Here is a 20,201-nt window from a genome sequence, read left to right as displayed (position 1 = left end):
CCCTCCCCCATGGTGGGGCAGCACCCAACCTGCTAGCAGCCCTCCCAGGTGGCCCCAGGGGGCACTGCCAGTGTAGAGGGAAGGACCTGGGCCCCCTGCAGCTCAGGGGCTGCTGGGCCCAGTGGCAGCTCACCCCACAGCTGCAGGAGAAATGGGCAAGCTCTACCAAAAAAAAAAAAAAAGAAAAGGATCGGGCACCTTCACTGCTTCTGCCTTCAGCAGGCATCCGAGGCAGAGCTAACTAATACCTGCAATGCATTGTTGCATCAGGATGTAGTTTAGTTTGCAACGATGCAAACTCATTTTAAACCCCCAAAACTCATGCAGTGTGACGCTATTTAGCCACACAATAACATTTTTTGTCATCTGTACATGGCCATGGTATCATGTATACAAGTGCCCGAAGTTTTTCCAAACTTTTCCTGGATAGTTGGGTTGCATATATGGAAGTATATATGTTAACTAGAGGGTTGTAGATGATGATAAGTCCCCTTGGGATGATATTATGTGTCTTGCATAGGCTTAAGAAGAAGGTGTTACTGTGTAGTCTGGATTCCTTTTTCTTTAGGTTGTGGATTTCCTATTGTAAGTGGTGGATATTGATATGTTCCATGTTACAGTAATGTCAGAGTGATGTTTTAGCTGTGGTGCTCCAGAAATGATACTAGAGCAGGGGCAGGCAACATTTTTTGCCCGGAGTGCTGAAAAACACCACAATGCCTACCTCAGAAGGTGCCAGAGTGCCAGCATGGCAGAAAAACAAAATGAGGGCAAGGGGTACATGGGAGCTGCCCAGAGCCCGGGCTGGCTACAAACAGCTGCGCCAGGCTCATCACCTCTGTGCCGGGACCAGGGGAGAGACCAGGGCTGTGCTGCCTCAGGCCCTGCCCCCACCGCCCGCTCCGAGCCACGCCTGCACGCGCTGGTGCAGAGCTGGTGCTGGAGCCCAGTACAGCTGTTTGGAGCCTCCCAGCTGCAGCCAGCCCCGGCTCTGGGGAGCTGCTGCCAGCCGGGATCCCGGGCTGCTCCCAGCAGGCAGCTGGGATGCTGCAAGCCCTGCTGGGAGCAGCCCTGGCTCCATTGTTGGCAGCAGCTACCGGCAGCCGGGGCTGGCCACTGCGTGCCAAGCAAAATGGCCTCATGTGCTATGCTCGGCATACCTGTCAGGGGTTGCCAACCCCTGTACTAGAGACAAGAATTATTTAGGGTGATACCTTTTATTGGTCCAAGTATGTAGTTGGGATAAAGTTAGATGAGCATTTGAATACAAATTTATCTCAGTTCATTCATGTCAAGTGCCAGTCATTTTAGAGACAAGCCTATCAGGATGTATGTTTCCTGGCAGTCTACTGGCAGAGAAGCAGCAATGCAACTTGGAAGGGCTACATGTATGAAGGGCTGTGCCTCAGATGAGATGTCTGTTTATAGCCTAAGTGAGGTGCCACCTCACTCTGCCCTCTGCATGTACTGCTATACAAGTGGACAGATACAGTGGTTACATGTGTAATGTGAGTGCAATGTGTGTAACAGCAAGAGGACTCAAGGGGCAGTCTACAGAGGCTGGGGGGCAAGGGAAAAAGGAAGAGGAAGCTTGAGGCTGAAGGAAGAAGACGAGAGAGCAGCGTGCACATGGAACCTAGTCAGCCCTACACTGAGCGGTGTTCAGCGGAGCTGGAGATCTCACTGGCTCTGGCAGCCAGAACGATGGACTGAAGCAATAGGACCCATTCTTGGGGGCAGGTTGCTGTTTGCGTGCTCTAGGGACTGAAGGCTTGTTTGGGGACACCTCCAGTGCGCTGTGGGAGAGGAGGGGGGAATTAAGATGCTGAGTATGTTACCACTGTGTTGGTGTTCCTTTACCTTTTACTGTCTCTTCCCATTGACCTGTTGGCTTATGACCCTAACCCCTAGGATTTTCTGTATAAAAGTGGGAACTCTCCCTTGCTTCTTGTGCCAGTTTCTGGGACTGCAGGGCTGGCACACGTGGAGCAGTGGATGTGTCCTTTTGAGTGTGTAAATAAACATTGCGCTTTCTCTGGGGAGAAAGGCTTTGTTCTGGGATCTTACAGATGCACTACATCATTGTCCCAATTGAAGTATCTGTGAAGTATGTGCGTACGTATGCGAACACTTTTTCCCTAGCACAGTGCTGTGTATGTCTGAAAGGTAATAATAACTGGGCCCTGTAACACATTAATTTTAGGTGGCTCCTCGAGCTCTTCACCCCTGGATTGTCCACATATGAATCCCTGAAACTAGTTGTAAGCACACTTTACGCATCTTAAAGTTATGCCGCTCCAGGGCAGATTTCTCCCTTGTCCATGTTACCCAGTTGTGTTCCATTACGTTGTGGTCACTCCCCACAGATGAGCTGTACAAGTTGCAGCCCTCCAGCATCCCAGGGTGCAGTATTCCCCCTCCCACCCTCCTGTTCTGTGTTGACAAATGTCGTGCCCTCCCACCCCGCCACCCCCTGAACTCTACTGCCCAGGGTACCAAGCCAATTCCCTGTCATGCTCCCGGGAGTATGACCTTCCCACCCCCAAGGGGGAACCCCATGCAAACAGCCTGCACAGCACCTGCCAGCTAACCAAGTTGCCAGGCATGGAGGGGTCCAGGAGTGGAGTCTAGGCAAGTAGGGGGCCAAATCAGGTCCCCAGGAGCTGGGGCTTTCTTCCTGGGACAGGGGCAGTAGGTCCCCCAAAAATGCCTTCCCTCACTGCTCCCGGCTCCCAGCCACCCCAGGAAGCAGGATTCCCCCACACTGCAATCCCAAATTCCAGTTTATTAAAACATGAGACCTTCTTTAATTTACTTCCTGTTTATTTCTTTTAAATTCTTTTTTTTTTAACGTTTCCCTCAGTAGCTGACTTCCTTCATTTGACTACCCTTACCCCACACCCATTTCCTTCCCTCCTCCCATTTCATACCAACCCCCACCCCATTAACTCTCTGCCTCCCAGCTTCATGTTCCCACCCCCAGCAACCCCTCCCCACCCCCCACCTGGAGCAGGGATAGGAGCCTGTCCCAGCTCATCAGCCCTGTAGCAGCAACTCACAGCTATAGCTCCTGGTTAGGCTTCTGCTCTTCAGCCCTTGAATGGTAAAGGGCTATGAAAGTGGGGGACAGCTATGAAAGTGGGGAACAGTCAGAGAAGGTTTTTAGCCTTAAGGTGTGACTGCTGCAAAATTTGGGCTAGCATGAATACTGATCAACATTTGAGCAGCTAAGAGTGCAACATGTAACAGGACTTGTTTATTCAAGTTAATTGGCAGTCATTTCAGCAACAAGTCTGTCCGTCCATGTGCTCTCCCTGGCCACTGAGCAGCCATGCAGTTTTGAAGGACTATGTGTACAAAGGATTATGCTCCTCTTCTCTCGCCCCAGTTTTTGACTCATTTCATTTTGATCAATCAGGAACACTTCAAATGAGACCTCTGTTTAGAGCCTAGTGGCAAGCCCTGCCTTCCCCACTGAAAACAGCCTGAAGTTACCTCTGTGCAGTTAATGACTGAGATGGATGCCACAGTCACTAACTGCTTCAGAAATGTTTAAACCCTAAAGTATAAAGCAATCATATTTTGTAGACTGTTTACTAGCAGTGAACAGCAACACCAATCACATTTCACAATGTAGCCAACAAACTCCCTGTCTGTAATACGGAGGCACAGCCTGTACAGTCTACAGGTCCTGGTGTTCCTTCTCAAACAGAATAGTCTGTCAAGATTAACATTATACCGTACCACAGGATCTGTAGTCTCTGCAAGCCACAACTCTGCAGTAAAAAAGAGGGTATCTCCATTTGATTCCATTATACATTTTGTATACATAATACATTTTCCTGGATAAAATCCAACTATTGGAGGGTCATCTTAAATATTGTCCCTGCCTCCCACTCCTGCAGCATGGAAAACAGTGGCAGGGGTCATGTGGTGTGGGGAAAGGCAATGGGGGAGTCAAGCAGCTTGACCCCTATCCCTCATCCCCCTACACTTTGCCCGCTCCTGCCTGCCTCCCCCATTGTTTGTCCACCCCATTGCCTGCACTCCCCACCCCCATGCCTACCTCCTTGCCACTTGCTCCCTTTGCACCTCCACAGTGCACCCCCATAGTGCCTGTGCCTTCTGGCATTTGCTCCCCACATCACTTCCTCTGCTTGGCCCACTCTGTTGCCTGCCTTGCCTCTGCTGCTGTTTACCCTCTTGTCACTGGTCCAGCTTTGGCTCCAACCATAGCAAAGAGCACATGGACACTGTGACCTCCTGTCCAGCCCAACAGGAGCATTGTGATAGTGGGGGCCCTGGCACCGGCTCAGGGCAGGGGCCAGAGCTGCTGGCATCAGCACTGCTGCTGCTGAGTGGGACAGTGGCAGGAAGTCTGGGGGTAAGAAGCAGCAGTTCATGGTTTTGGTAGGAGTAAAAGTGGTTGGGAGAACAGAGGCAGCAGGGAGTGGAGGCATGGGGGTGGCAGAGGCAATGCAGGGTACAGGCAGTGTGTTGGATAGAGGCAGCAGGGGTGCAGGGGCATGGCTATGGCAGCAGCACCAACCTTGAGCCTGGGTTGGAGCTTGGCCTGCAGCAGCCACCCGCCACCTTGTACTGGAATCCAAGACAAGGAGCTTTCTCCCGCATGTTGAATGGGGAAATAAAATCTCATCTTGGATTCAAATAAGTGCAGTATTCATCCACACCTTTCTCTACAAATAAATAAGTGTCATGCTCATGTGAGCATAATTTTTACTACTAACTAATCCAAAGAAAGGAAAAGTGATAATGTCAATAGGATCTTTTCTTAACGGTTAACTTACAGGCTGCTCTGCTTTCATGAAAGCTTAATGGAGTAATGTCTGTTTCTGTGAAGCTTTGTATTGATTCATTCCAGAATCCTGTAAATGCAACTTAACTAGCCAGCATCTCCAAGTGCATTGCTCACTGAACGAGCATCCATGGGGGACTATATTTTCCTTTTAAAGAGGCGCAATTAAAATATATGTTTACAATATTATACATAAAATACTAATTTACTATATAAAGAGATAAAATTCCCTGCCTATATTACTGTTGATAAATTATTAAAACTAACATTAAAACTAACTTAGATTTTCACATTTAAGTTTAATCTGAATTTTACTTTTTATAACGTTTAATTTCTTGTTTTTTAGCAAATCGAGCAATAAAGACAAACTTGCCTCTATCACTTCTGTTTATTACCGTTTCATAAACTGATGCGTTTTAAGGTCAGAAGTAGCCTATAGATCATGTGCAGTGACCTTCTATATTATACAGGCCATAGAGTTTCACCCAGGTACCACTGTATTGAGCACAATAACTTGTGTTTGACCAAAGCATATCCTCCAGAAAGGGATCCGGTCTTGACTTGAAGGCTTCAAGGCTTTCCAAGGTGTAATATCTGGATTACAGATGCTTCAAGGGTAATATATGGGTTACAGATACTTAATTTCAAATGAAAAACTTTTCTTCCTAATATTTTTAGGGAAATTTCTGTTTAGGAATATATGCACTTAAGTTACCTGACAGTTTCATCTTTAATGCTCAAATTGTAAAACATTTCATTGTACACCATTCCCCAACTTGGATGTGGCCTGAAACCAGTGGCTTTTCTAATCAGATACCTAGAGTGTTTGTGTCAGTAATAATCTGTAGTTAAAATGAACTGTAAATTACATATTTTCAGTGTTGGCCCTAGTGAGTGTATTAATCTTTGTGACTGAAAACATAAGAGTATTGAGACTAACAGATTTCAAATGGAAAACAAAGGGGCATGAGTCACCTTGCTATAGCTGGCAATCTTCTCTATAAAATGCACAGAATAGTTTGCATTTTTTAGAACAGCACTAAATTGCATTAGCGAGCCCATTTTATTTCCATTTTACAGTTGTCAAATGAAAGATAAAAAAGTAAAATATCTAGTTGCTGACTGAATGCTAGGTTCAAGATTTTATATACATTTCTTATATCTCTGAACTATTGCACTTGCATTTTGGTATCAGTAATTTCTGTTTTTTTCTGTGACATATTTTGCAATAATTCTTTAGCTAAAGGTCTCTGAACTATTCAGACATGCTCTTTCTAAGGAAATACACAGTAATCTTGTCTTTCATCCTTTTATTCAGAAGAGCAGTTGGACTTTGTTAATGTATAGCTGCTCAGAATTCTGGGCATTGTTATAAATGAAAAACCACTGTAACAATTTAGCCAATATCATGTTTTCTCAGTGAAGTTCATAAATTGTAACACATTATTATTTCTGAAAGTATTTGATTTTGACATTCAAAACATAGTTTCTGTAACATTTCCTGCTTTAAAATCTGAAGCCCAGATACTCTTCCACTTCTCCGACAGCTAAGTGACACTTAGGCAGCCATCAAGCATCTCAATCACTAAATGTAATCCTATTCCACTCTGTTTAAAAGCCATACAACTCATAGAGTCCTCACACATCTTATGATTTAAGCTCTACTGTAATGCAGGTCCTTTCTTAGCAGCACATAAACTCCGCTTGAGAACATGATTTTTTTAGATTTCAAAAAGTCATACAGCAAGATGATAGCAGTGGAGCTACCCAACTTCTTTCAAGTAGTATAATGAGTAGAGCACAAAGGGCATTTATACACATACATTTGTCTGCTCCAGTGTGCTGGAGATCCAGCACATGAGCTGATGCACCTGATACATGGCAAAATGTGAGTTGGTGCTGAGCATACGCTGAACATTTGGTGTGTTTTAGTTTGAAAGCGCACCACCACCATTTACCCAGTGCTGACGCGCGTTTTGTCATTTATACAAATGATGTGCCACAGCACTGGGCACTTTTAGAAGTACCCGGCACTGTGGTGCAAGCATGGTCATTTTTACATGTGTAACCATGCGGCGCAGTGACACTTACAGTTGTATAAGCACGCTGATGCTCATTTCACCACTTAAACAACTGCAAGCGATGCAATGTGGTACACATCAGCTCCTGTCCAGAGCAGACCCGATGAATCAAATCTGTTCCGCAGTGGCGGATCTCCTGCACGTCTAAGAATTAAAAAGTATGTGTATACCCCATGTGTACAAATGGCCACAAAGAACCTCACCTACTCTGAGTCATCTGCCCTGCTTTTGCTCAGATTTGGCACACCCAGAACTCACTCTTAGCTGTGGTCCTGGGCTAAGAGACAGCACTGACATGCTGCATGTCAGTGGTTGATGTAGTGGTGGAAATAGGCTAGCATTTAGAAACTTGTGTTTTCTTGAATATGACCATTGTTTTATCTCACTTCTCAGTATTTACCATGCTGACTTTGCTTGAGCAATTATATATTAGCAGATGGGGTTTTTTGTTTTGTTTTTTCTTGCGGTCTTCTTTTCTTCCTTCCTTTCTTGTATCTGTGGTGGAATTTCTTTAGGTGTTTTTTGTTGTTTTTTTTTCCCCATATCTCCTTTAACCTGTTTAAATGTGGAATCTAAAAATCCATGGCTAGAGATAGGCTGATGTTGTGTAGTTTTTGAGCTAAGCAGGGAATGGAATTGCTGAACCAGTGGAATAATCAGATCTCTGGCGTGCAGATATATATTTTTTTAATTCCATGCCTGTGAGATAAAGCCTTAACTAACTCTTCAGCTTCCTCTGGCGCACACAGCTTTTCATGTGAAGCTGGAGCCTCTCAATTTGAAAAGCTTTGAATGTCACCCAGCGAAAGATTAAATATTATGTAAAGTTTTCTCCTCCTGGGGGTGTCAAGTTTTAGCAGAGCAGAATTTCCTAACTTCAGGATTTGAAAAAAGTGTTGGTTATTGGCTACTTTTAATGTTGTTTTTTACCTAATTAGCTTGAGTTATAAAAAAATTATAAGTTTAAACTTCTGTTAACAAATATTTTTATTTTTTAATATATCTGTCATCAAATGGATGTTTAAGCAAACTGGTTTTACAAAATAATTTTTTTTTTATTTTAATTATTTTAAAAATGAATATGTTTATCTACTATGAATAAGTAATAGATCAGGATAACAGTCCATGATCTTCTTATCTGTGTATATGTGGGAGGTGGGGTGTACTATATATTAAAGGTTAGATTTTTGAACATCCTTTTGAACCAATATTGTTCTGTTGTCTTCCATTGGCAGAACAGAGTTGGTTATGAAATAATAATAAAAAGTCCTTTTTAAATGTATTTATCCTCCATATAACCACTCTTCAGGTATTTGAAGACTGGAATCAAATCCCTTCCTTAGCCTTCTCTCCTCCAAACTAATCCTGGTTCTTTCAGCATTTCCTCATGGGTCTTCTTTTCCAGACCATTAATCATTTTTATTACTCTGGTGCACTGCTTCTAATTTGATCTTTTTTTTCTTTTTCTTTTTTTTGTGCAAATTGTTGAAAAATTTGGACAAAAATGTCCCATGTAATTTGGACTTTGGAAAGGAACTCATTGTGGAAAATTCATCTTAAGCAGCTGAAGTTTGGCAAGGTTAGGATTTCTTAATAGGAAGTATTGGGCATCCTTAATCACCTATGCTATCAGCCCTTCCTATGTTTTTATACTGAATCTGGCCCAGAGAACCATGGCTTTGGCAGCAGCAGGGCTCTGTCCACAGCTGGGTGCTTGGGCTTTAGTGGGGGAAGAGCTATCCCTGTGCTCTATACCACCGCCAGAAAAATTTCCTGACCTGCCCTGGAGTAGTTCTTAGCAGTGTCTCTGCATGTGTGTGCTCCTTCCTTTGCAATATTCTGCTAGTAACTTGAAAGACAATGTTTTTTCCATAGTAAGTATGTCATATTCTATTCAGCAAACATTAGTATTTTACTTCTTGCTCTGTTATCTTCTCCATAATAACAGCACAGTAGAAAATATAAACAGCATTTCATTGCATTTTGATTTACATTGAAATGAACACATCCTCTTCTTTTTGCTGTGCTTCTCCTCAATGTGCTGCCAACAATATTGATTAATTTATCTGTCATATCAGCAGAAATACTGGAATCGGATTTCTTTGTTACCTTGTGTGCTCATGAACTACCCGCCCAGCTCTGTTGCAACAGAACAGAAATAGATGGGATCATCCTTAACTTTGGAAAAATCTTATTTATTTTATTTTATATTAGAGAAAGGCCAAGAGCATTTTTATTGTTGTTGTTACTTACAATTTATCAAGCGCTCCCAAATGTATTAAGACACTGCTATTTCCAGAGGTGCTAATTTCACAAGGTGAGAAAGGCAAATCAGCAACCGCTCTCAAGGCCTTTTAAAAATGTAAGTTCTGTTTTGAAAAGAGCAGCGATGGGGAACTGGATGGCTGAGGACATTGGTAATGAGCTGTGGGTTTTCCACCTGTTGCTTGCCAGCATCTCCGGTTGTTTGTGACTGACAGATGGAAGTTCAGAGTCTTGTGAGAAATACACTGATGGTCTCAGTCCAGTTCCCAGCAGACATGTGCCCACATCATGAGACTCTGATCCCAGTGGGTAATAATTGGCAGCCATGTTGACAGTCTCCGAAAAGAGAGGCCCAAAGTTGATGATACGCTGTCACTCTTTCTCTCCAAATGAGTGATGGGACGATCTAGGGAATCTTATGTTGCTGCTATGTGCTGCCATGCCAGTTTTTGTCTGTAAATGGAGGGTTTGAGCCTCCAAGACAGTCAGTCCAGCATTTTTCACAGTTTCCGTTTTTAAAAGTGGTTACAAACAAGGAAGGAAGAAATCACTTGCCTTTCTCCTAGATAATGCTGTGGTCCTTCCTCTGGTTTCAGTGGCTCTGTTAGGGTGGCCACTCTATTAGGGTGGCTCTGTTAAGGTGGCCACATTAGGGTGGCTCTAAGTCTAGGTTTCTAATTGCAAGGCATGAACAAAGGCAGGGGATAGGATTTGTAGAAGAATTTTGCCTTGTCTCTGGATTTGGGAGGTGGGATGATATGTTTAGTTGTAGGAGGAGAGGGATTTAAGGAGAAAAAAATAAAAAAAACAGAGAGCAGTTAACCAGCAAAGCAATCCACATGCAATGGTCAGCACAGCCAGATAAATGTGTGTAATATCTTGGCTTACCATCATCAAAAATTGCTACTGTGGGAATTGGCATATTAGCAGATTTAGTTGAAAGTGAAATCCAAACTTCTTTCATGCAAACAGGAGTAGCTTTCTGCCTCATTTCTCTCCTTTTTAAAATCCCAGTTGAAGACGGGGCTGGGAATGGGAGCAGGGAGAGCAGGATCTTGGAAAACATATAGATTGAATACTTTTTAAAGGAGTATTCTTGAATCTCTTGAATTCTTGTTGATCTTGGATCATTTCATTTTCAAAATATTTCATACTAAAATTATTAGTAATTCTGTTTTTAAGTCTTTGCTAAATTACTAATTAACATTTTCCCCTCAGACTATACTTCTTATTCCTGTCAGCTTGCTATACTGTGCATCCAGTGCAGCAGAATTTTTTACTAAGTATGTTTCTGGTTTTGTTATAGTGATATATGCATCTCTGTGCCCATTACAGCCATATAAAGCAGGTTTAGGATTAATGAGCTGTCAAAGTGTAGGTAATGAATGAAAAAATGACAGCATTCCTTTCAGAATTCAAGAAGAAACATATTAAATTTGTCATAAATGGTATAAAAAACTCACCTCTCATCTTCTGTGTACTGCTTAGAAAACTTCTGAAAAATGTTTGCAATCATGCTGGAGCCCTTCATAATCCCCTTGTGAGCATAGGGTCAATTCCAACTCAGCTTCCTTTCCAGTTGGCATAAATGACCAAGGGCTACTTTAGAGAAAATCATGGGATTGTGGTTTGGGCAATAGGCCCATATCTTCTGTACCTACTTAGTGTGAAAGCCCTAAGTTTGAACCCCCAACTGGACTTTTTTTTTCCTCCCCTGGCTATTTTTATTCACTTGGGTGCATTTCTTTGATTTCTTATTGTAAAGATTATTTATTAAAGCAAAACATTTGCAGACTGCCAGTGAGGTGGTCTTTCCTTCCCCCCTCTTCCAAGTCATTCCACCCACTTACAACATTCCTTTAGATTTATACTGAATAATTGTTACCTTTGTCTTATCGTTATCCAGGTTACCGTCACAGATGGCGGCATCTCCCCCAAGCAATCTACTGTCTGGGTGGTTGTTCAAGTTCTGGATGAAAATGATAACAAGCCACAGTTTCCAGAGAAAGTCTATCAAATCAAGTTGCCAGAGAGAGACCGTAAGAAAAGAGGGGAGCCTATCTACAGAGCATTTGCATTTGACAAGGATGAAGGCCCAAATGCAGAAATCTCCTACAGTATCGTGGATGGAAATGATGACGGGAAATTTTTTATTGATCCTAAAACTGGGACTGTTTCCTCTAGAAAGCAGTTCACAGCAGGGAGTTACGACATCTTAACAGTAAGAATTCTTTCACCATCCGGAGCTCACAACATTTCAAGAATAGATTTCTTATTTTAAACTAGTACAAGTAATATTACACAGTTTTGCCTAACTTATGAGTCATATATAAGAACTGAATGTGTTAAGAACTCTTCATGCATAACTAGCAAACAAATGAGTTTGCAACTTGAAACACTCTCATGCTATAGCACGTAGGACATTTGTAGACATGCTTGTGCTGCAGCGCCAGGCACTTCAGTACATGCAGTTGCATAAGTGGTGAAATGCATCAGTGCTGAGAAAATGGCGGTGGCACACTTTTGAACTAAAACATGCCAAAGGTGTTTTAGTTCAAAAGTGCACCACCGCTGTTTTCTGCACACTTGTGCACGTTTCGCAACATATATAACTGCACATGATGCAGTGCACGTCAGCTCACGTATGAAGCAGACTCAGTTAATTGAGTCTGCTCCTATGTGCTGAATCACCAGCGTGTTGGAGCATGAAAATGTATGTGTATAAATGTCCTTAGTGAATTATTCTTAGGGCTGTTCAAAGAGTTAGTCTTCAAAGCATTAGTTATAATTTTTATAATTCACATAATAAAAATGAGAATTTGTTTACACACAAATGTTGTATTGGTTTAACTATACTGGTATAGCTAAAGGGATGCAGTGTCCCCTTGTATGGAAGAGCTTCTGGCATAGGTCCTTATTTTTATGGAGTTTATTCTTGTAAGGGGACATGAATAATTTACATGGATATAAGTCACTTTTTATAGTACAGTAGGTCAAGAAATGAAATGAGTTGTATGTTCTGGAGCACCGTAAGGTGGTTGAAAACTATTGATGTCAGACCTCTAAACAAAGAAGAGGGATGGACAATGAAGTGTTGGCACAGGTGTCTAGTGACACAAGGATCAATGTTTTATGTCTCCTTGTTTAACATCTTCATGAAAGGATGTGAACAAATGGAGAGAATCCAGCAGAGGGCAACAGAAATGGTTAGGAGAGCCTGAGGGAACTGGGCTTATTTAGTCTGGACGAAAGAAAACTGAGAGGGGATTTAATAGCAGCCTTGAACTACCTGAAGGGGGTTCCAAAGAAGATGGAGCTGAACTTTTCTCAGTGGTGGCAGATGACAAAACAAGGAGCAATGGTGTCAAGTTTCAGCAAGGGAAGTTTAGGTTGGATATAAGGAAAAACTGTCTCATGAGGAGGGTAGAAAGCATTGAAACAGGTTACCCACAGAGATTGTGGAATCTTAATCCTTGGAGACTTGGCTAGACAAAGCCTTGGCTGGGATGATATAGTTGGGACTAGTCCTGCTTTGAAAGCAGGACTAGATGATGTCCTGAGGTCCCTTCCCACCCTAATTTTCTATGATTCTATGAGTGATATAGGAGTCAGGGTAAACAGTACTGTAAGCAGAGGCATTTCATGGCTCTAACTGAGTAGACCTAGATCTCATTTCCTTGGATTCAGCTTTATTTACAGTAAAGTGTTATAACACTAAAAAGCTAAGCATAATGTTACGTGCTTCTCTCAGTTCCAACTTCTGAACTGCTCAGCCCACACTATAGACTACTTCTTCCAAAGGCCCACCTCTCTTAAATCCAAGAATGGTATCAAGCTTCCTCAATTTTGTTTTTAGATTCAGATAACCCAGCATTTTCCAAACTTTTGGGCTTAGTTGAATAAAGTCAGAAGCTCTGACAGCCCCCTACTTCAGCCATCAAATGTCATTTGGCACTTTTACACATAATACTTTAACCTATGGCATCCCCTATAAGGGGAGGATAACCTATTTTCCAGCAAGAACATCAGTAAAAGGTATTCCAAGGAAATACAGCAAGCCTTTTACAGACATAATAATGATATTTACTGACATGAACATCATATATATGCATAAACATCTACAGTTTATGAAGAAAACTCATTGAACTTCGACAACATTAGCATCATTAACCAAAGCCCCCATATGAACTTATTTTGGAAACCCACATGCCACCCTTTATTTCCTCAGCTCTTTGTTAGTATCTATCCTGCTGTTAGTTTCTAAACCATTCTGGGCAAGAATCAACACAGCATTGTACACATCAGAAATATAGTGTCCAGATTCTCAGCCAGTATTAATAGTATTAGCCAGTATTAACTCCCATGAGTATTAATACTTAATTGAGGGAAATTGTGAAAACATTGTTCAGAAGAGAGAAGTAGAACAGAGAGACTCATTCCAGTAACTGTCTTTTGGATTATTTCCCCCCATTTCTCAAAACGATTATTATTTTCTTCTTTGGTTTTAATTTTTTCTATGTCTTTATTGAACAAAATAGCTGAAACAACAATGATCCACACCCCAACACAGGGCCATATTGTAACTCAAAACACAAATGCATACAAAGCATATGTGGGTAGAGGAGATTTCATACTTATTGTTTTGTGAAGGCTTGTGTGCTAGTGAAAGAAAAGAAAGTGATGGAAGGACAGAAAGAGCAGCTGGAGAAACCTCCACTAAGTGGAGTAGATGATGTAAGGACACAGTCAGAGAACTATTGGGAAGCATGGCCCTCAAAAAAAAATGAACAGAGTTGTGGAGCTAAGAGCTGACTAGAATGGGGCTTGGAACTGTGTTGGAGGCAGTCTCTTGTTTCACTTGTACTGCATTCAGGGAAATATTTCAATTCAGATGTGCTGCCATAGTGCCTCAATATGTTATAGTTTGGTTTGTTACAGTATGCCCCCATTCTCCTCCATAGGAGGTGATCTGCAGGAGTCTGCAGACAAACAACATCTCCCTTGATGTCGCAGTTCATGACTTCCATCGTGCAACAATTACCTGTTGCAATGAGAAGAGACTGCATTGCATCATGGAAAATGTCTGACAAGGGTGCCTAGCCCATAGAGGAGTCGGCAGCACCTGAATTATGACTCCCCATGAGACACCAAGCAACAATTTTTAATCAGAATTTTTTTTTCTTGATTTGACACCTGAAAAGTCAAAATATCATAGATGTTGATGAAAGGATTTTGTTGAAAGTTTCCATAGGAAAAAAGACCATTATCTAACCAGCTCAGCTCGCCTAGCAGAAGTATTCGTGAAACTCACTGACAGAGCAATATGCTTAATGCCACATATATTTTCTCTATGCATAACAGATAAAAGCAGTGGACAATGGACGACCCCAAAAGTCAGCAACTGCACGCCTGCATATTGAATGGATTAAGAAACCGGCACCCTCTCCTGTACCACTGACCTTTGATGAGCCCTTCTACAACTTCACTGTCATGGAAAGCGATAAAGTAACTGAAATTGTAGGAGTGGTTTCTGTGCAACCTTCTAACATCCCTTTGTGGTTTGATATAGTTGGTAAGTTTGTAGGCAGTGCCATGAACAAAAGGCAAGGGAAGAAGTATGGTTTTGACCCCAAGAGAACTAACAATGAATTTTCACCCAAATTAAGAACACCTTTGTAATGCTGAAATGAAAATGCCTATTTTAATATAATAATACTTATAATGATACCCATGCTTTTGTTATGACTCTAGCTAAGCTGAAAAGAAAGCGCTGTATGGCTGAATTGTTTTTTTTTCATAGTATGTTATTTACTGCAATCTTAATGTTGTCTGTCATTTAAATTCTATTGTCATACTTTGCTAATCTCATTTCTTAATGTATTTATGGTACTTAGACTTGCTGTCCCTCATTTCTCTCTTTTCTTCACCTTTTTTTCTGCATTCTGTTCTTTTTTTTCTGCTTCCGACTGCCCTGCTTCAAGGTGGCAAGCATGCTCGAGAGATGTTCTATATTCTACAGACAGCTTGTGGGCAGAACTGTTCAACAGAAGGTACCCTTAGCGCAAACACATTTGCTAAAATACAGCTTATCCAAGCTGCCTTGTATTTTTGCGAATTCTTTGAAACAATTTCTATTACATCTTTCATAAGTGCCTGTGACAGGATGAAATGCAGCACATGGATTTGATACGTTCTTTTCTATGACAGCTATTACCGCTTTCATATCCAATTATTATCCTTTTAATTCATAGATTTTTTCACAATTTATCAAAAAATTAATTCAAACTTTACATGGTTCAGTGCCACTCATTTAAAAAGCAAAGCAGCGTCAGATGCGTCAGCATGTGGGTTAAAAATGGAGCCACCAAAAACTCATCATGAATGCATGCTGAAAAAGAGGAATACGTTTCAACATGAGATTTCAACCACAAAATTGCCTTCCATAAAAGGGCTTTTACAGATGGGGAAAGGGAAAGCAAGTGCAGCTGGTAAAAAATCAGAGAGTTCATCACAGTGGTGGCATTAAAATGGAAAGGCAAGTGCAGTAGTCATGTGGATACCAGCAAAAAGAGCAAAGGAGGTGTGTTGTTTTGCCCGTGGAATAGGGAAGAAGGAGTCACTATTGCTGGATTGTGGTTTCCAGCTCTGTCACTGGTTCACTGGGTAATTTTGGACAACTCACTAGAAGACAGGTCTCTGTAACCTCAGTTTCTTTATAGGTGGTTTCCTCCAACATATCTGTACGCTGATATGATGAAAGACATTGTATATAAATGCAAGGTATTGTTTGGTAAATGAACAAGTAGGAAGTCTTCTTTTTAGCAATTCCTCACAGTCCAGAATGATTGTCTTCCATGATTGACTTATCTTTGGATCCAAAGATGGCTGACAAGGCTGATCCAGGATCAAAAGACACAAGCACCTGGTTCAACTAGGACATGTGTTTTAGGCATATGTTTCTATGCAGGGTGGGTGGCCCCAGATTCTTGTTTCAGTCTATGATACACTGTTTCTGCAGCTCCTGCTTTTCCATCTCCCGTTGTCATTATAAGGTTTCAAAGTACCGAGGTCGTTGCAGAAGACTCTTCCTCCGTATGGGGCAATTCTGGGTCATAGTCTCCCACGAGTTGATAATGACATTGCATATTTTTCAAGTCGGCCTTGAGGACGTCCTTGTAGCGCTTACTCTGCCCTCGTCTTGAGTGTACTCCTTGACTTAGCTGGGAGAATAAGACTTGCTTTGGGAGTCTAGAGTCAGACATCTGGATGACCTGACAGGCTCAGTAAGTTGATGTTGGATGATCATCTCCTCGATGCTCATGGTGTTTGCTTGTGGGAGGATGCTAATGTTGGTGTATGTATTTTCCCACTAGATTAGAAGAATTTTCTGCAGGTAGCATTGATACTTCTCCAGTGACTTGAGGTATTTCCCATACATTGTCCACATCTCAGATCCATACAGTAAGGTGGGGATCACAACTGCTTGATACACATGAACTTGGTTTTGGATATCATATCACCATCTCCAAACACCTGTTTCCTCAGGCGTCTGAAGGCTACACTTGCACATTTGAGGCAGTGTTGGATCCCTTAATTGATGGCAGCCTTTTGTGAGAGATGGCTTTTGAGGTGTGGGAAATAGTCAGCATTCTCCAGAGTCTCACTGTGAATCTGATTTACTGGAACTGGGAACTACTCATTAACAGCTTGTTGATGGAGGATGTTAGTCTTCTGAATATTAAGCATCAGCCCCGTTTTCTTGTATGCCTCGATAAAGAAGTCAATGATTGCCTGAAGGTCTGGTTGTGAGACAGCATGCACTACAACATCATCAGCGTACAAGAGCTCAATGATTGAGATCAGAGATTTGGCTCAGAGTTGACTGAGATGAAACAGCTTACCATCCATTTGATAGTTTAGCTTCACTCCAACTGGAAGCTTGTTGGTGGTCAGGTGCAGCATCATGGTAAGGAATATCAAAAAAAGTGTTGGAGCCATGATGCAGCTTTGCTTAACTCCTATCTTAACCTCAAAGGGATCTGTAAATAGATCTATTACTTAGAACCGTTATTCACATACCATCATGAAGCATGCAGATAATGGTGATGAATTTTGGTGGACATCCATGCTTCAGAAGGATCCTCCACAGCACTCCTTGGTTGACAGACTTGAAGGCTTTTGTGAGATCAAAGGCTGTGTAGAGAGGTTTATATTTATGTTGTTCCCAGCAAGGTCCTGCAGCTGACAAGCAGTGAAGATCATGTCAGTTGTGCTTCTTGATGCCCTAAACCCACACTGATGTTTGGGAGGAGTTCTTCAGCAAGATGGTTCAGGAGGGTTCTCAAAATGAACTTTCCAGTGGTGGACAGCAAGGCGATCCTTCTGTAACTTCCAGTCGGATTTGTCTCCTTTCTTGAAGATTATCACGATCATGGCATCCCTGAGGTCATCTGGGATTTCCTTATCATTCCAAATCCTTAAGATGAGGGCATGGAGTTGTGATGCGATCTCCCTGCCCCACTGCTTGAAGATTTTAACAGGGATTCCATCTGCTCCAGGGGTCATGTCATTTGTCATCTGCTTGATGGCTTTCTTCACCTCATCAAGGGTTAGAGGGATCCTGAGATTGTCTCTGACTGGGTTTTGCTGCATGGAATTGAGAACACTGTCATCAACAACAGAGTCTTGTTTGAGAACATCTTCAAAGTACTCCATCCAATGAGCATTGATGGCTCCCCTTCCCTTGATCAGGTCTTCTTCATCCTTATGTCTCAAAGGTCCTGATCCCTGAGTGCTTGGATCATAATAGATGGCTTTGGTGGCATTGAAAAACCCATGCATATCATGGATGTCAGTGAGATGTTGAATCTTCTTCACTTTATATTCCCCCCTTCATATCACAGGTCCTCCTCTGGACCTCTGCCTTGGCTTGCTAGAGACTCAGTTTCTTTTGTATGGAGTTGATGTCATTCTGCGAGGCACAAAAGGTCTTGTGCTTGCAGATGATCAGCTTTTGGATGTCCCAGTCATTCTCATGAAACCAGTCCTGATGTTTCCTGGTAGAGAATCCAAGTGTCTCTTCGCAGGTGCTTATGACGCCGGACTTGAAGGCACCGCAATCACTGCCAACATTGTTTCAACTTGTTTATTGATTAGAATTTGCCAGTTTTTCAGTGAGGCACTGGTGGAAGAGGTCTCCCTTGAGGGTCCTTGAGTCCTTCCATGTGGATCTTCCATCAGCATTGCTTCTGCTACAGCCATCTTGTGGGAGCCACTTTGAGTGACATAACTGAGCGGATTGGTCCAGCAAGTAGGATGTAGGTGCTAAATAAAAAACCACAGAAACAAAAAGTTATGGCCCAGAGCTGACTGAGGAGAATGCATATGTGATATATGGGATTCTTTCAGAGTCATTTTCCTCTGATTTCTATTGCCAATTTGTGCAGATCAGAGAGGGAAACAGCTATGTTTTTTCTTTATATATGTGGTAGGCTTTCTGAGGTGCTAACCACATTAGAAATAAACCTTATGCTATCAGCATGCTCTTGGTTTTCTTCTAGCCCCTTGAGAAGAAGATAAACATCTTCCCTTTAATTCCCTGAATTGTTTCAGCATGCTACATACAGTTTATTAGCTACATGTTTACATTCCCTTCCTCTGGCTCACTAACCCTAACTTTTCCCCCAGGGAAAGAACACTCCGGATCAGGTCATTGTCCCTTTTTTTACTAGAACCTGTTGATGGACTTCTTTGCCCTTCACACCTTTTAGTCTTTTCCTCAGCAAATTCCACCAATCATATTAAAATACTCTCAGCTCTACTTCTGAGAGAAGGCCACTGCTTTTCAGCTACATTTATGCATTGTTATAATTACTTGCATTCTAACAATTCCTTATAATAATGCTTAACATTTTTGCCTCCCAAAGATAGGATGATGAAGACTGCCATGTAATTAGAGCCCTTAGTTTGCAATTTAATATGGCATTTCCAGCAAAAAGAGTTCAAACACTTATAAAATTGGGCTTTACTTTAAAATAAAAAGTCTTCATTTTCCATACAGCCCTTGGGATCTGATGATTCAAAATGATGAGCCACTCCACGAGGTTTTGAAAACCCAAATTCCATAGGAATTAATCAGAATACAGGCACCTCTGAGATACTTAGTGCATTGCATTTATGATTACCTATAATTGTCATCTTCCTCATCACTACCATTGCATCAGTCATGGGCCTGGAGGCCATTGTGCTAGGTTCTGTATAATCACAAAACAAGAAGATGGAATCTTTCTGGAAGAGATTTATAATGCAAATATTTTAAATTAAGATTATATTGTTTGCCTTTAATCTGTCCCCATTACAATATTGCTTCACTTTTCTGGGCCTTGGTTTCCCTGTATATAAAACAGAGATACGTCCATGGTAAAGTAATTTGAGATTTAGTGATGAAAAGCACCATTTAAGACCTAGATATGATTATATGGGAAGCCATTTGGGATTGTTGAGCCAAGGCTGCCATTTTGTGAGCAACACTGAAAGGCAGCAGTGACCTTTCCCTAGTCAGAAATCTTCATTCTTGAATCTCCATGCACATCTCACAGTGAACTCAGCCAAAGCCCTGCAGGCCTACACAAAGGCATGATTTGATTCAGAGCCGGGGGTTTTAACCTTTTATACTTATTAGCTTCGTAAAATAAATGAGAACCAGAATATCCAAGTAGAATGGGTTCTGCTCTTTGATTTTATTTTTTTTCCTGATATCCACTTGCTACTCTCTCTTGTGTTTGGAATTTACCACTTCGTGTAGACAGCTGCCTTCTATTTGGGACATAGGGATCAATAATGGTTGAAATGTCAACCTGCTTTCTGTTTTCAGCATGCGTTCAGTATGCCTCTCAGCTCTCCGAAATCCCACAGCACTGCATTGTGAAGGCCATGCACACAAGAACACGTTTTCTTCAGGTTTTGTTAAATTTAAGCAATGTTTGATAAGAAACTCATTTTCAGTGGCATAAAAGCCAGTGCAAGTTTTATGTTCCTCC

The 20,201-nt window shown here is 41.9% G+C and overlaps 1 protein-coding gene across 1 annotated transcript in view; it reads left to right on the top strand.

The window, feature by feature from the left end:
- LOC102385662 (protocadherin Fat 3) overlaps positions 1 to 20,201 on the top strand; it is a 641,364-nt gene that overhangs the window by 470,655 nt on the left and 150,508 nt on the right. Inside the window, 2 exon segments of the mRNA XM_025200838.1 lie at positions 11,069 to 11,383; positions 14,524 to 14,734. Coding sequence (XP_025056623.1) covers positions 11,069 to 11,383; positions 14,524 to 14,734 — 526 coding nt within the window.

This window comes from Alligator sinensis, unplaced genomic scaffold (genome assembly GCF_000455745.1).
Source record: "Alligator sinensis unplaced genomic scaffold, ASM45574v1 scaffold602_1, whole genome shotgun sequence".
In the NCBI taxonomy this organism is placed as follows: Eukaryota; Metazoa; Chordata; order Crocodylia; family Alligatoridae; genus Alligator; species Alligator sinensis.
The sequence above is the reverse complement of the archived record's forward strand: the minus strand, read 5'-3'. Positions and strand labels throughout refer to the sequence as shown.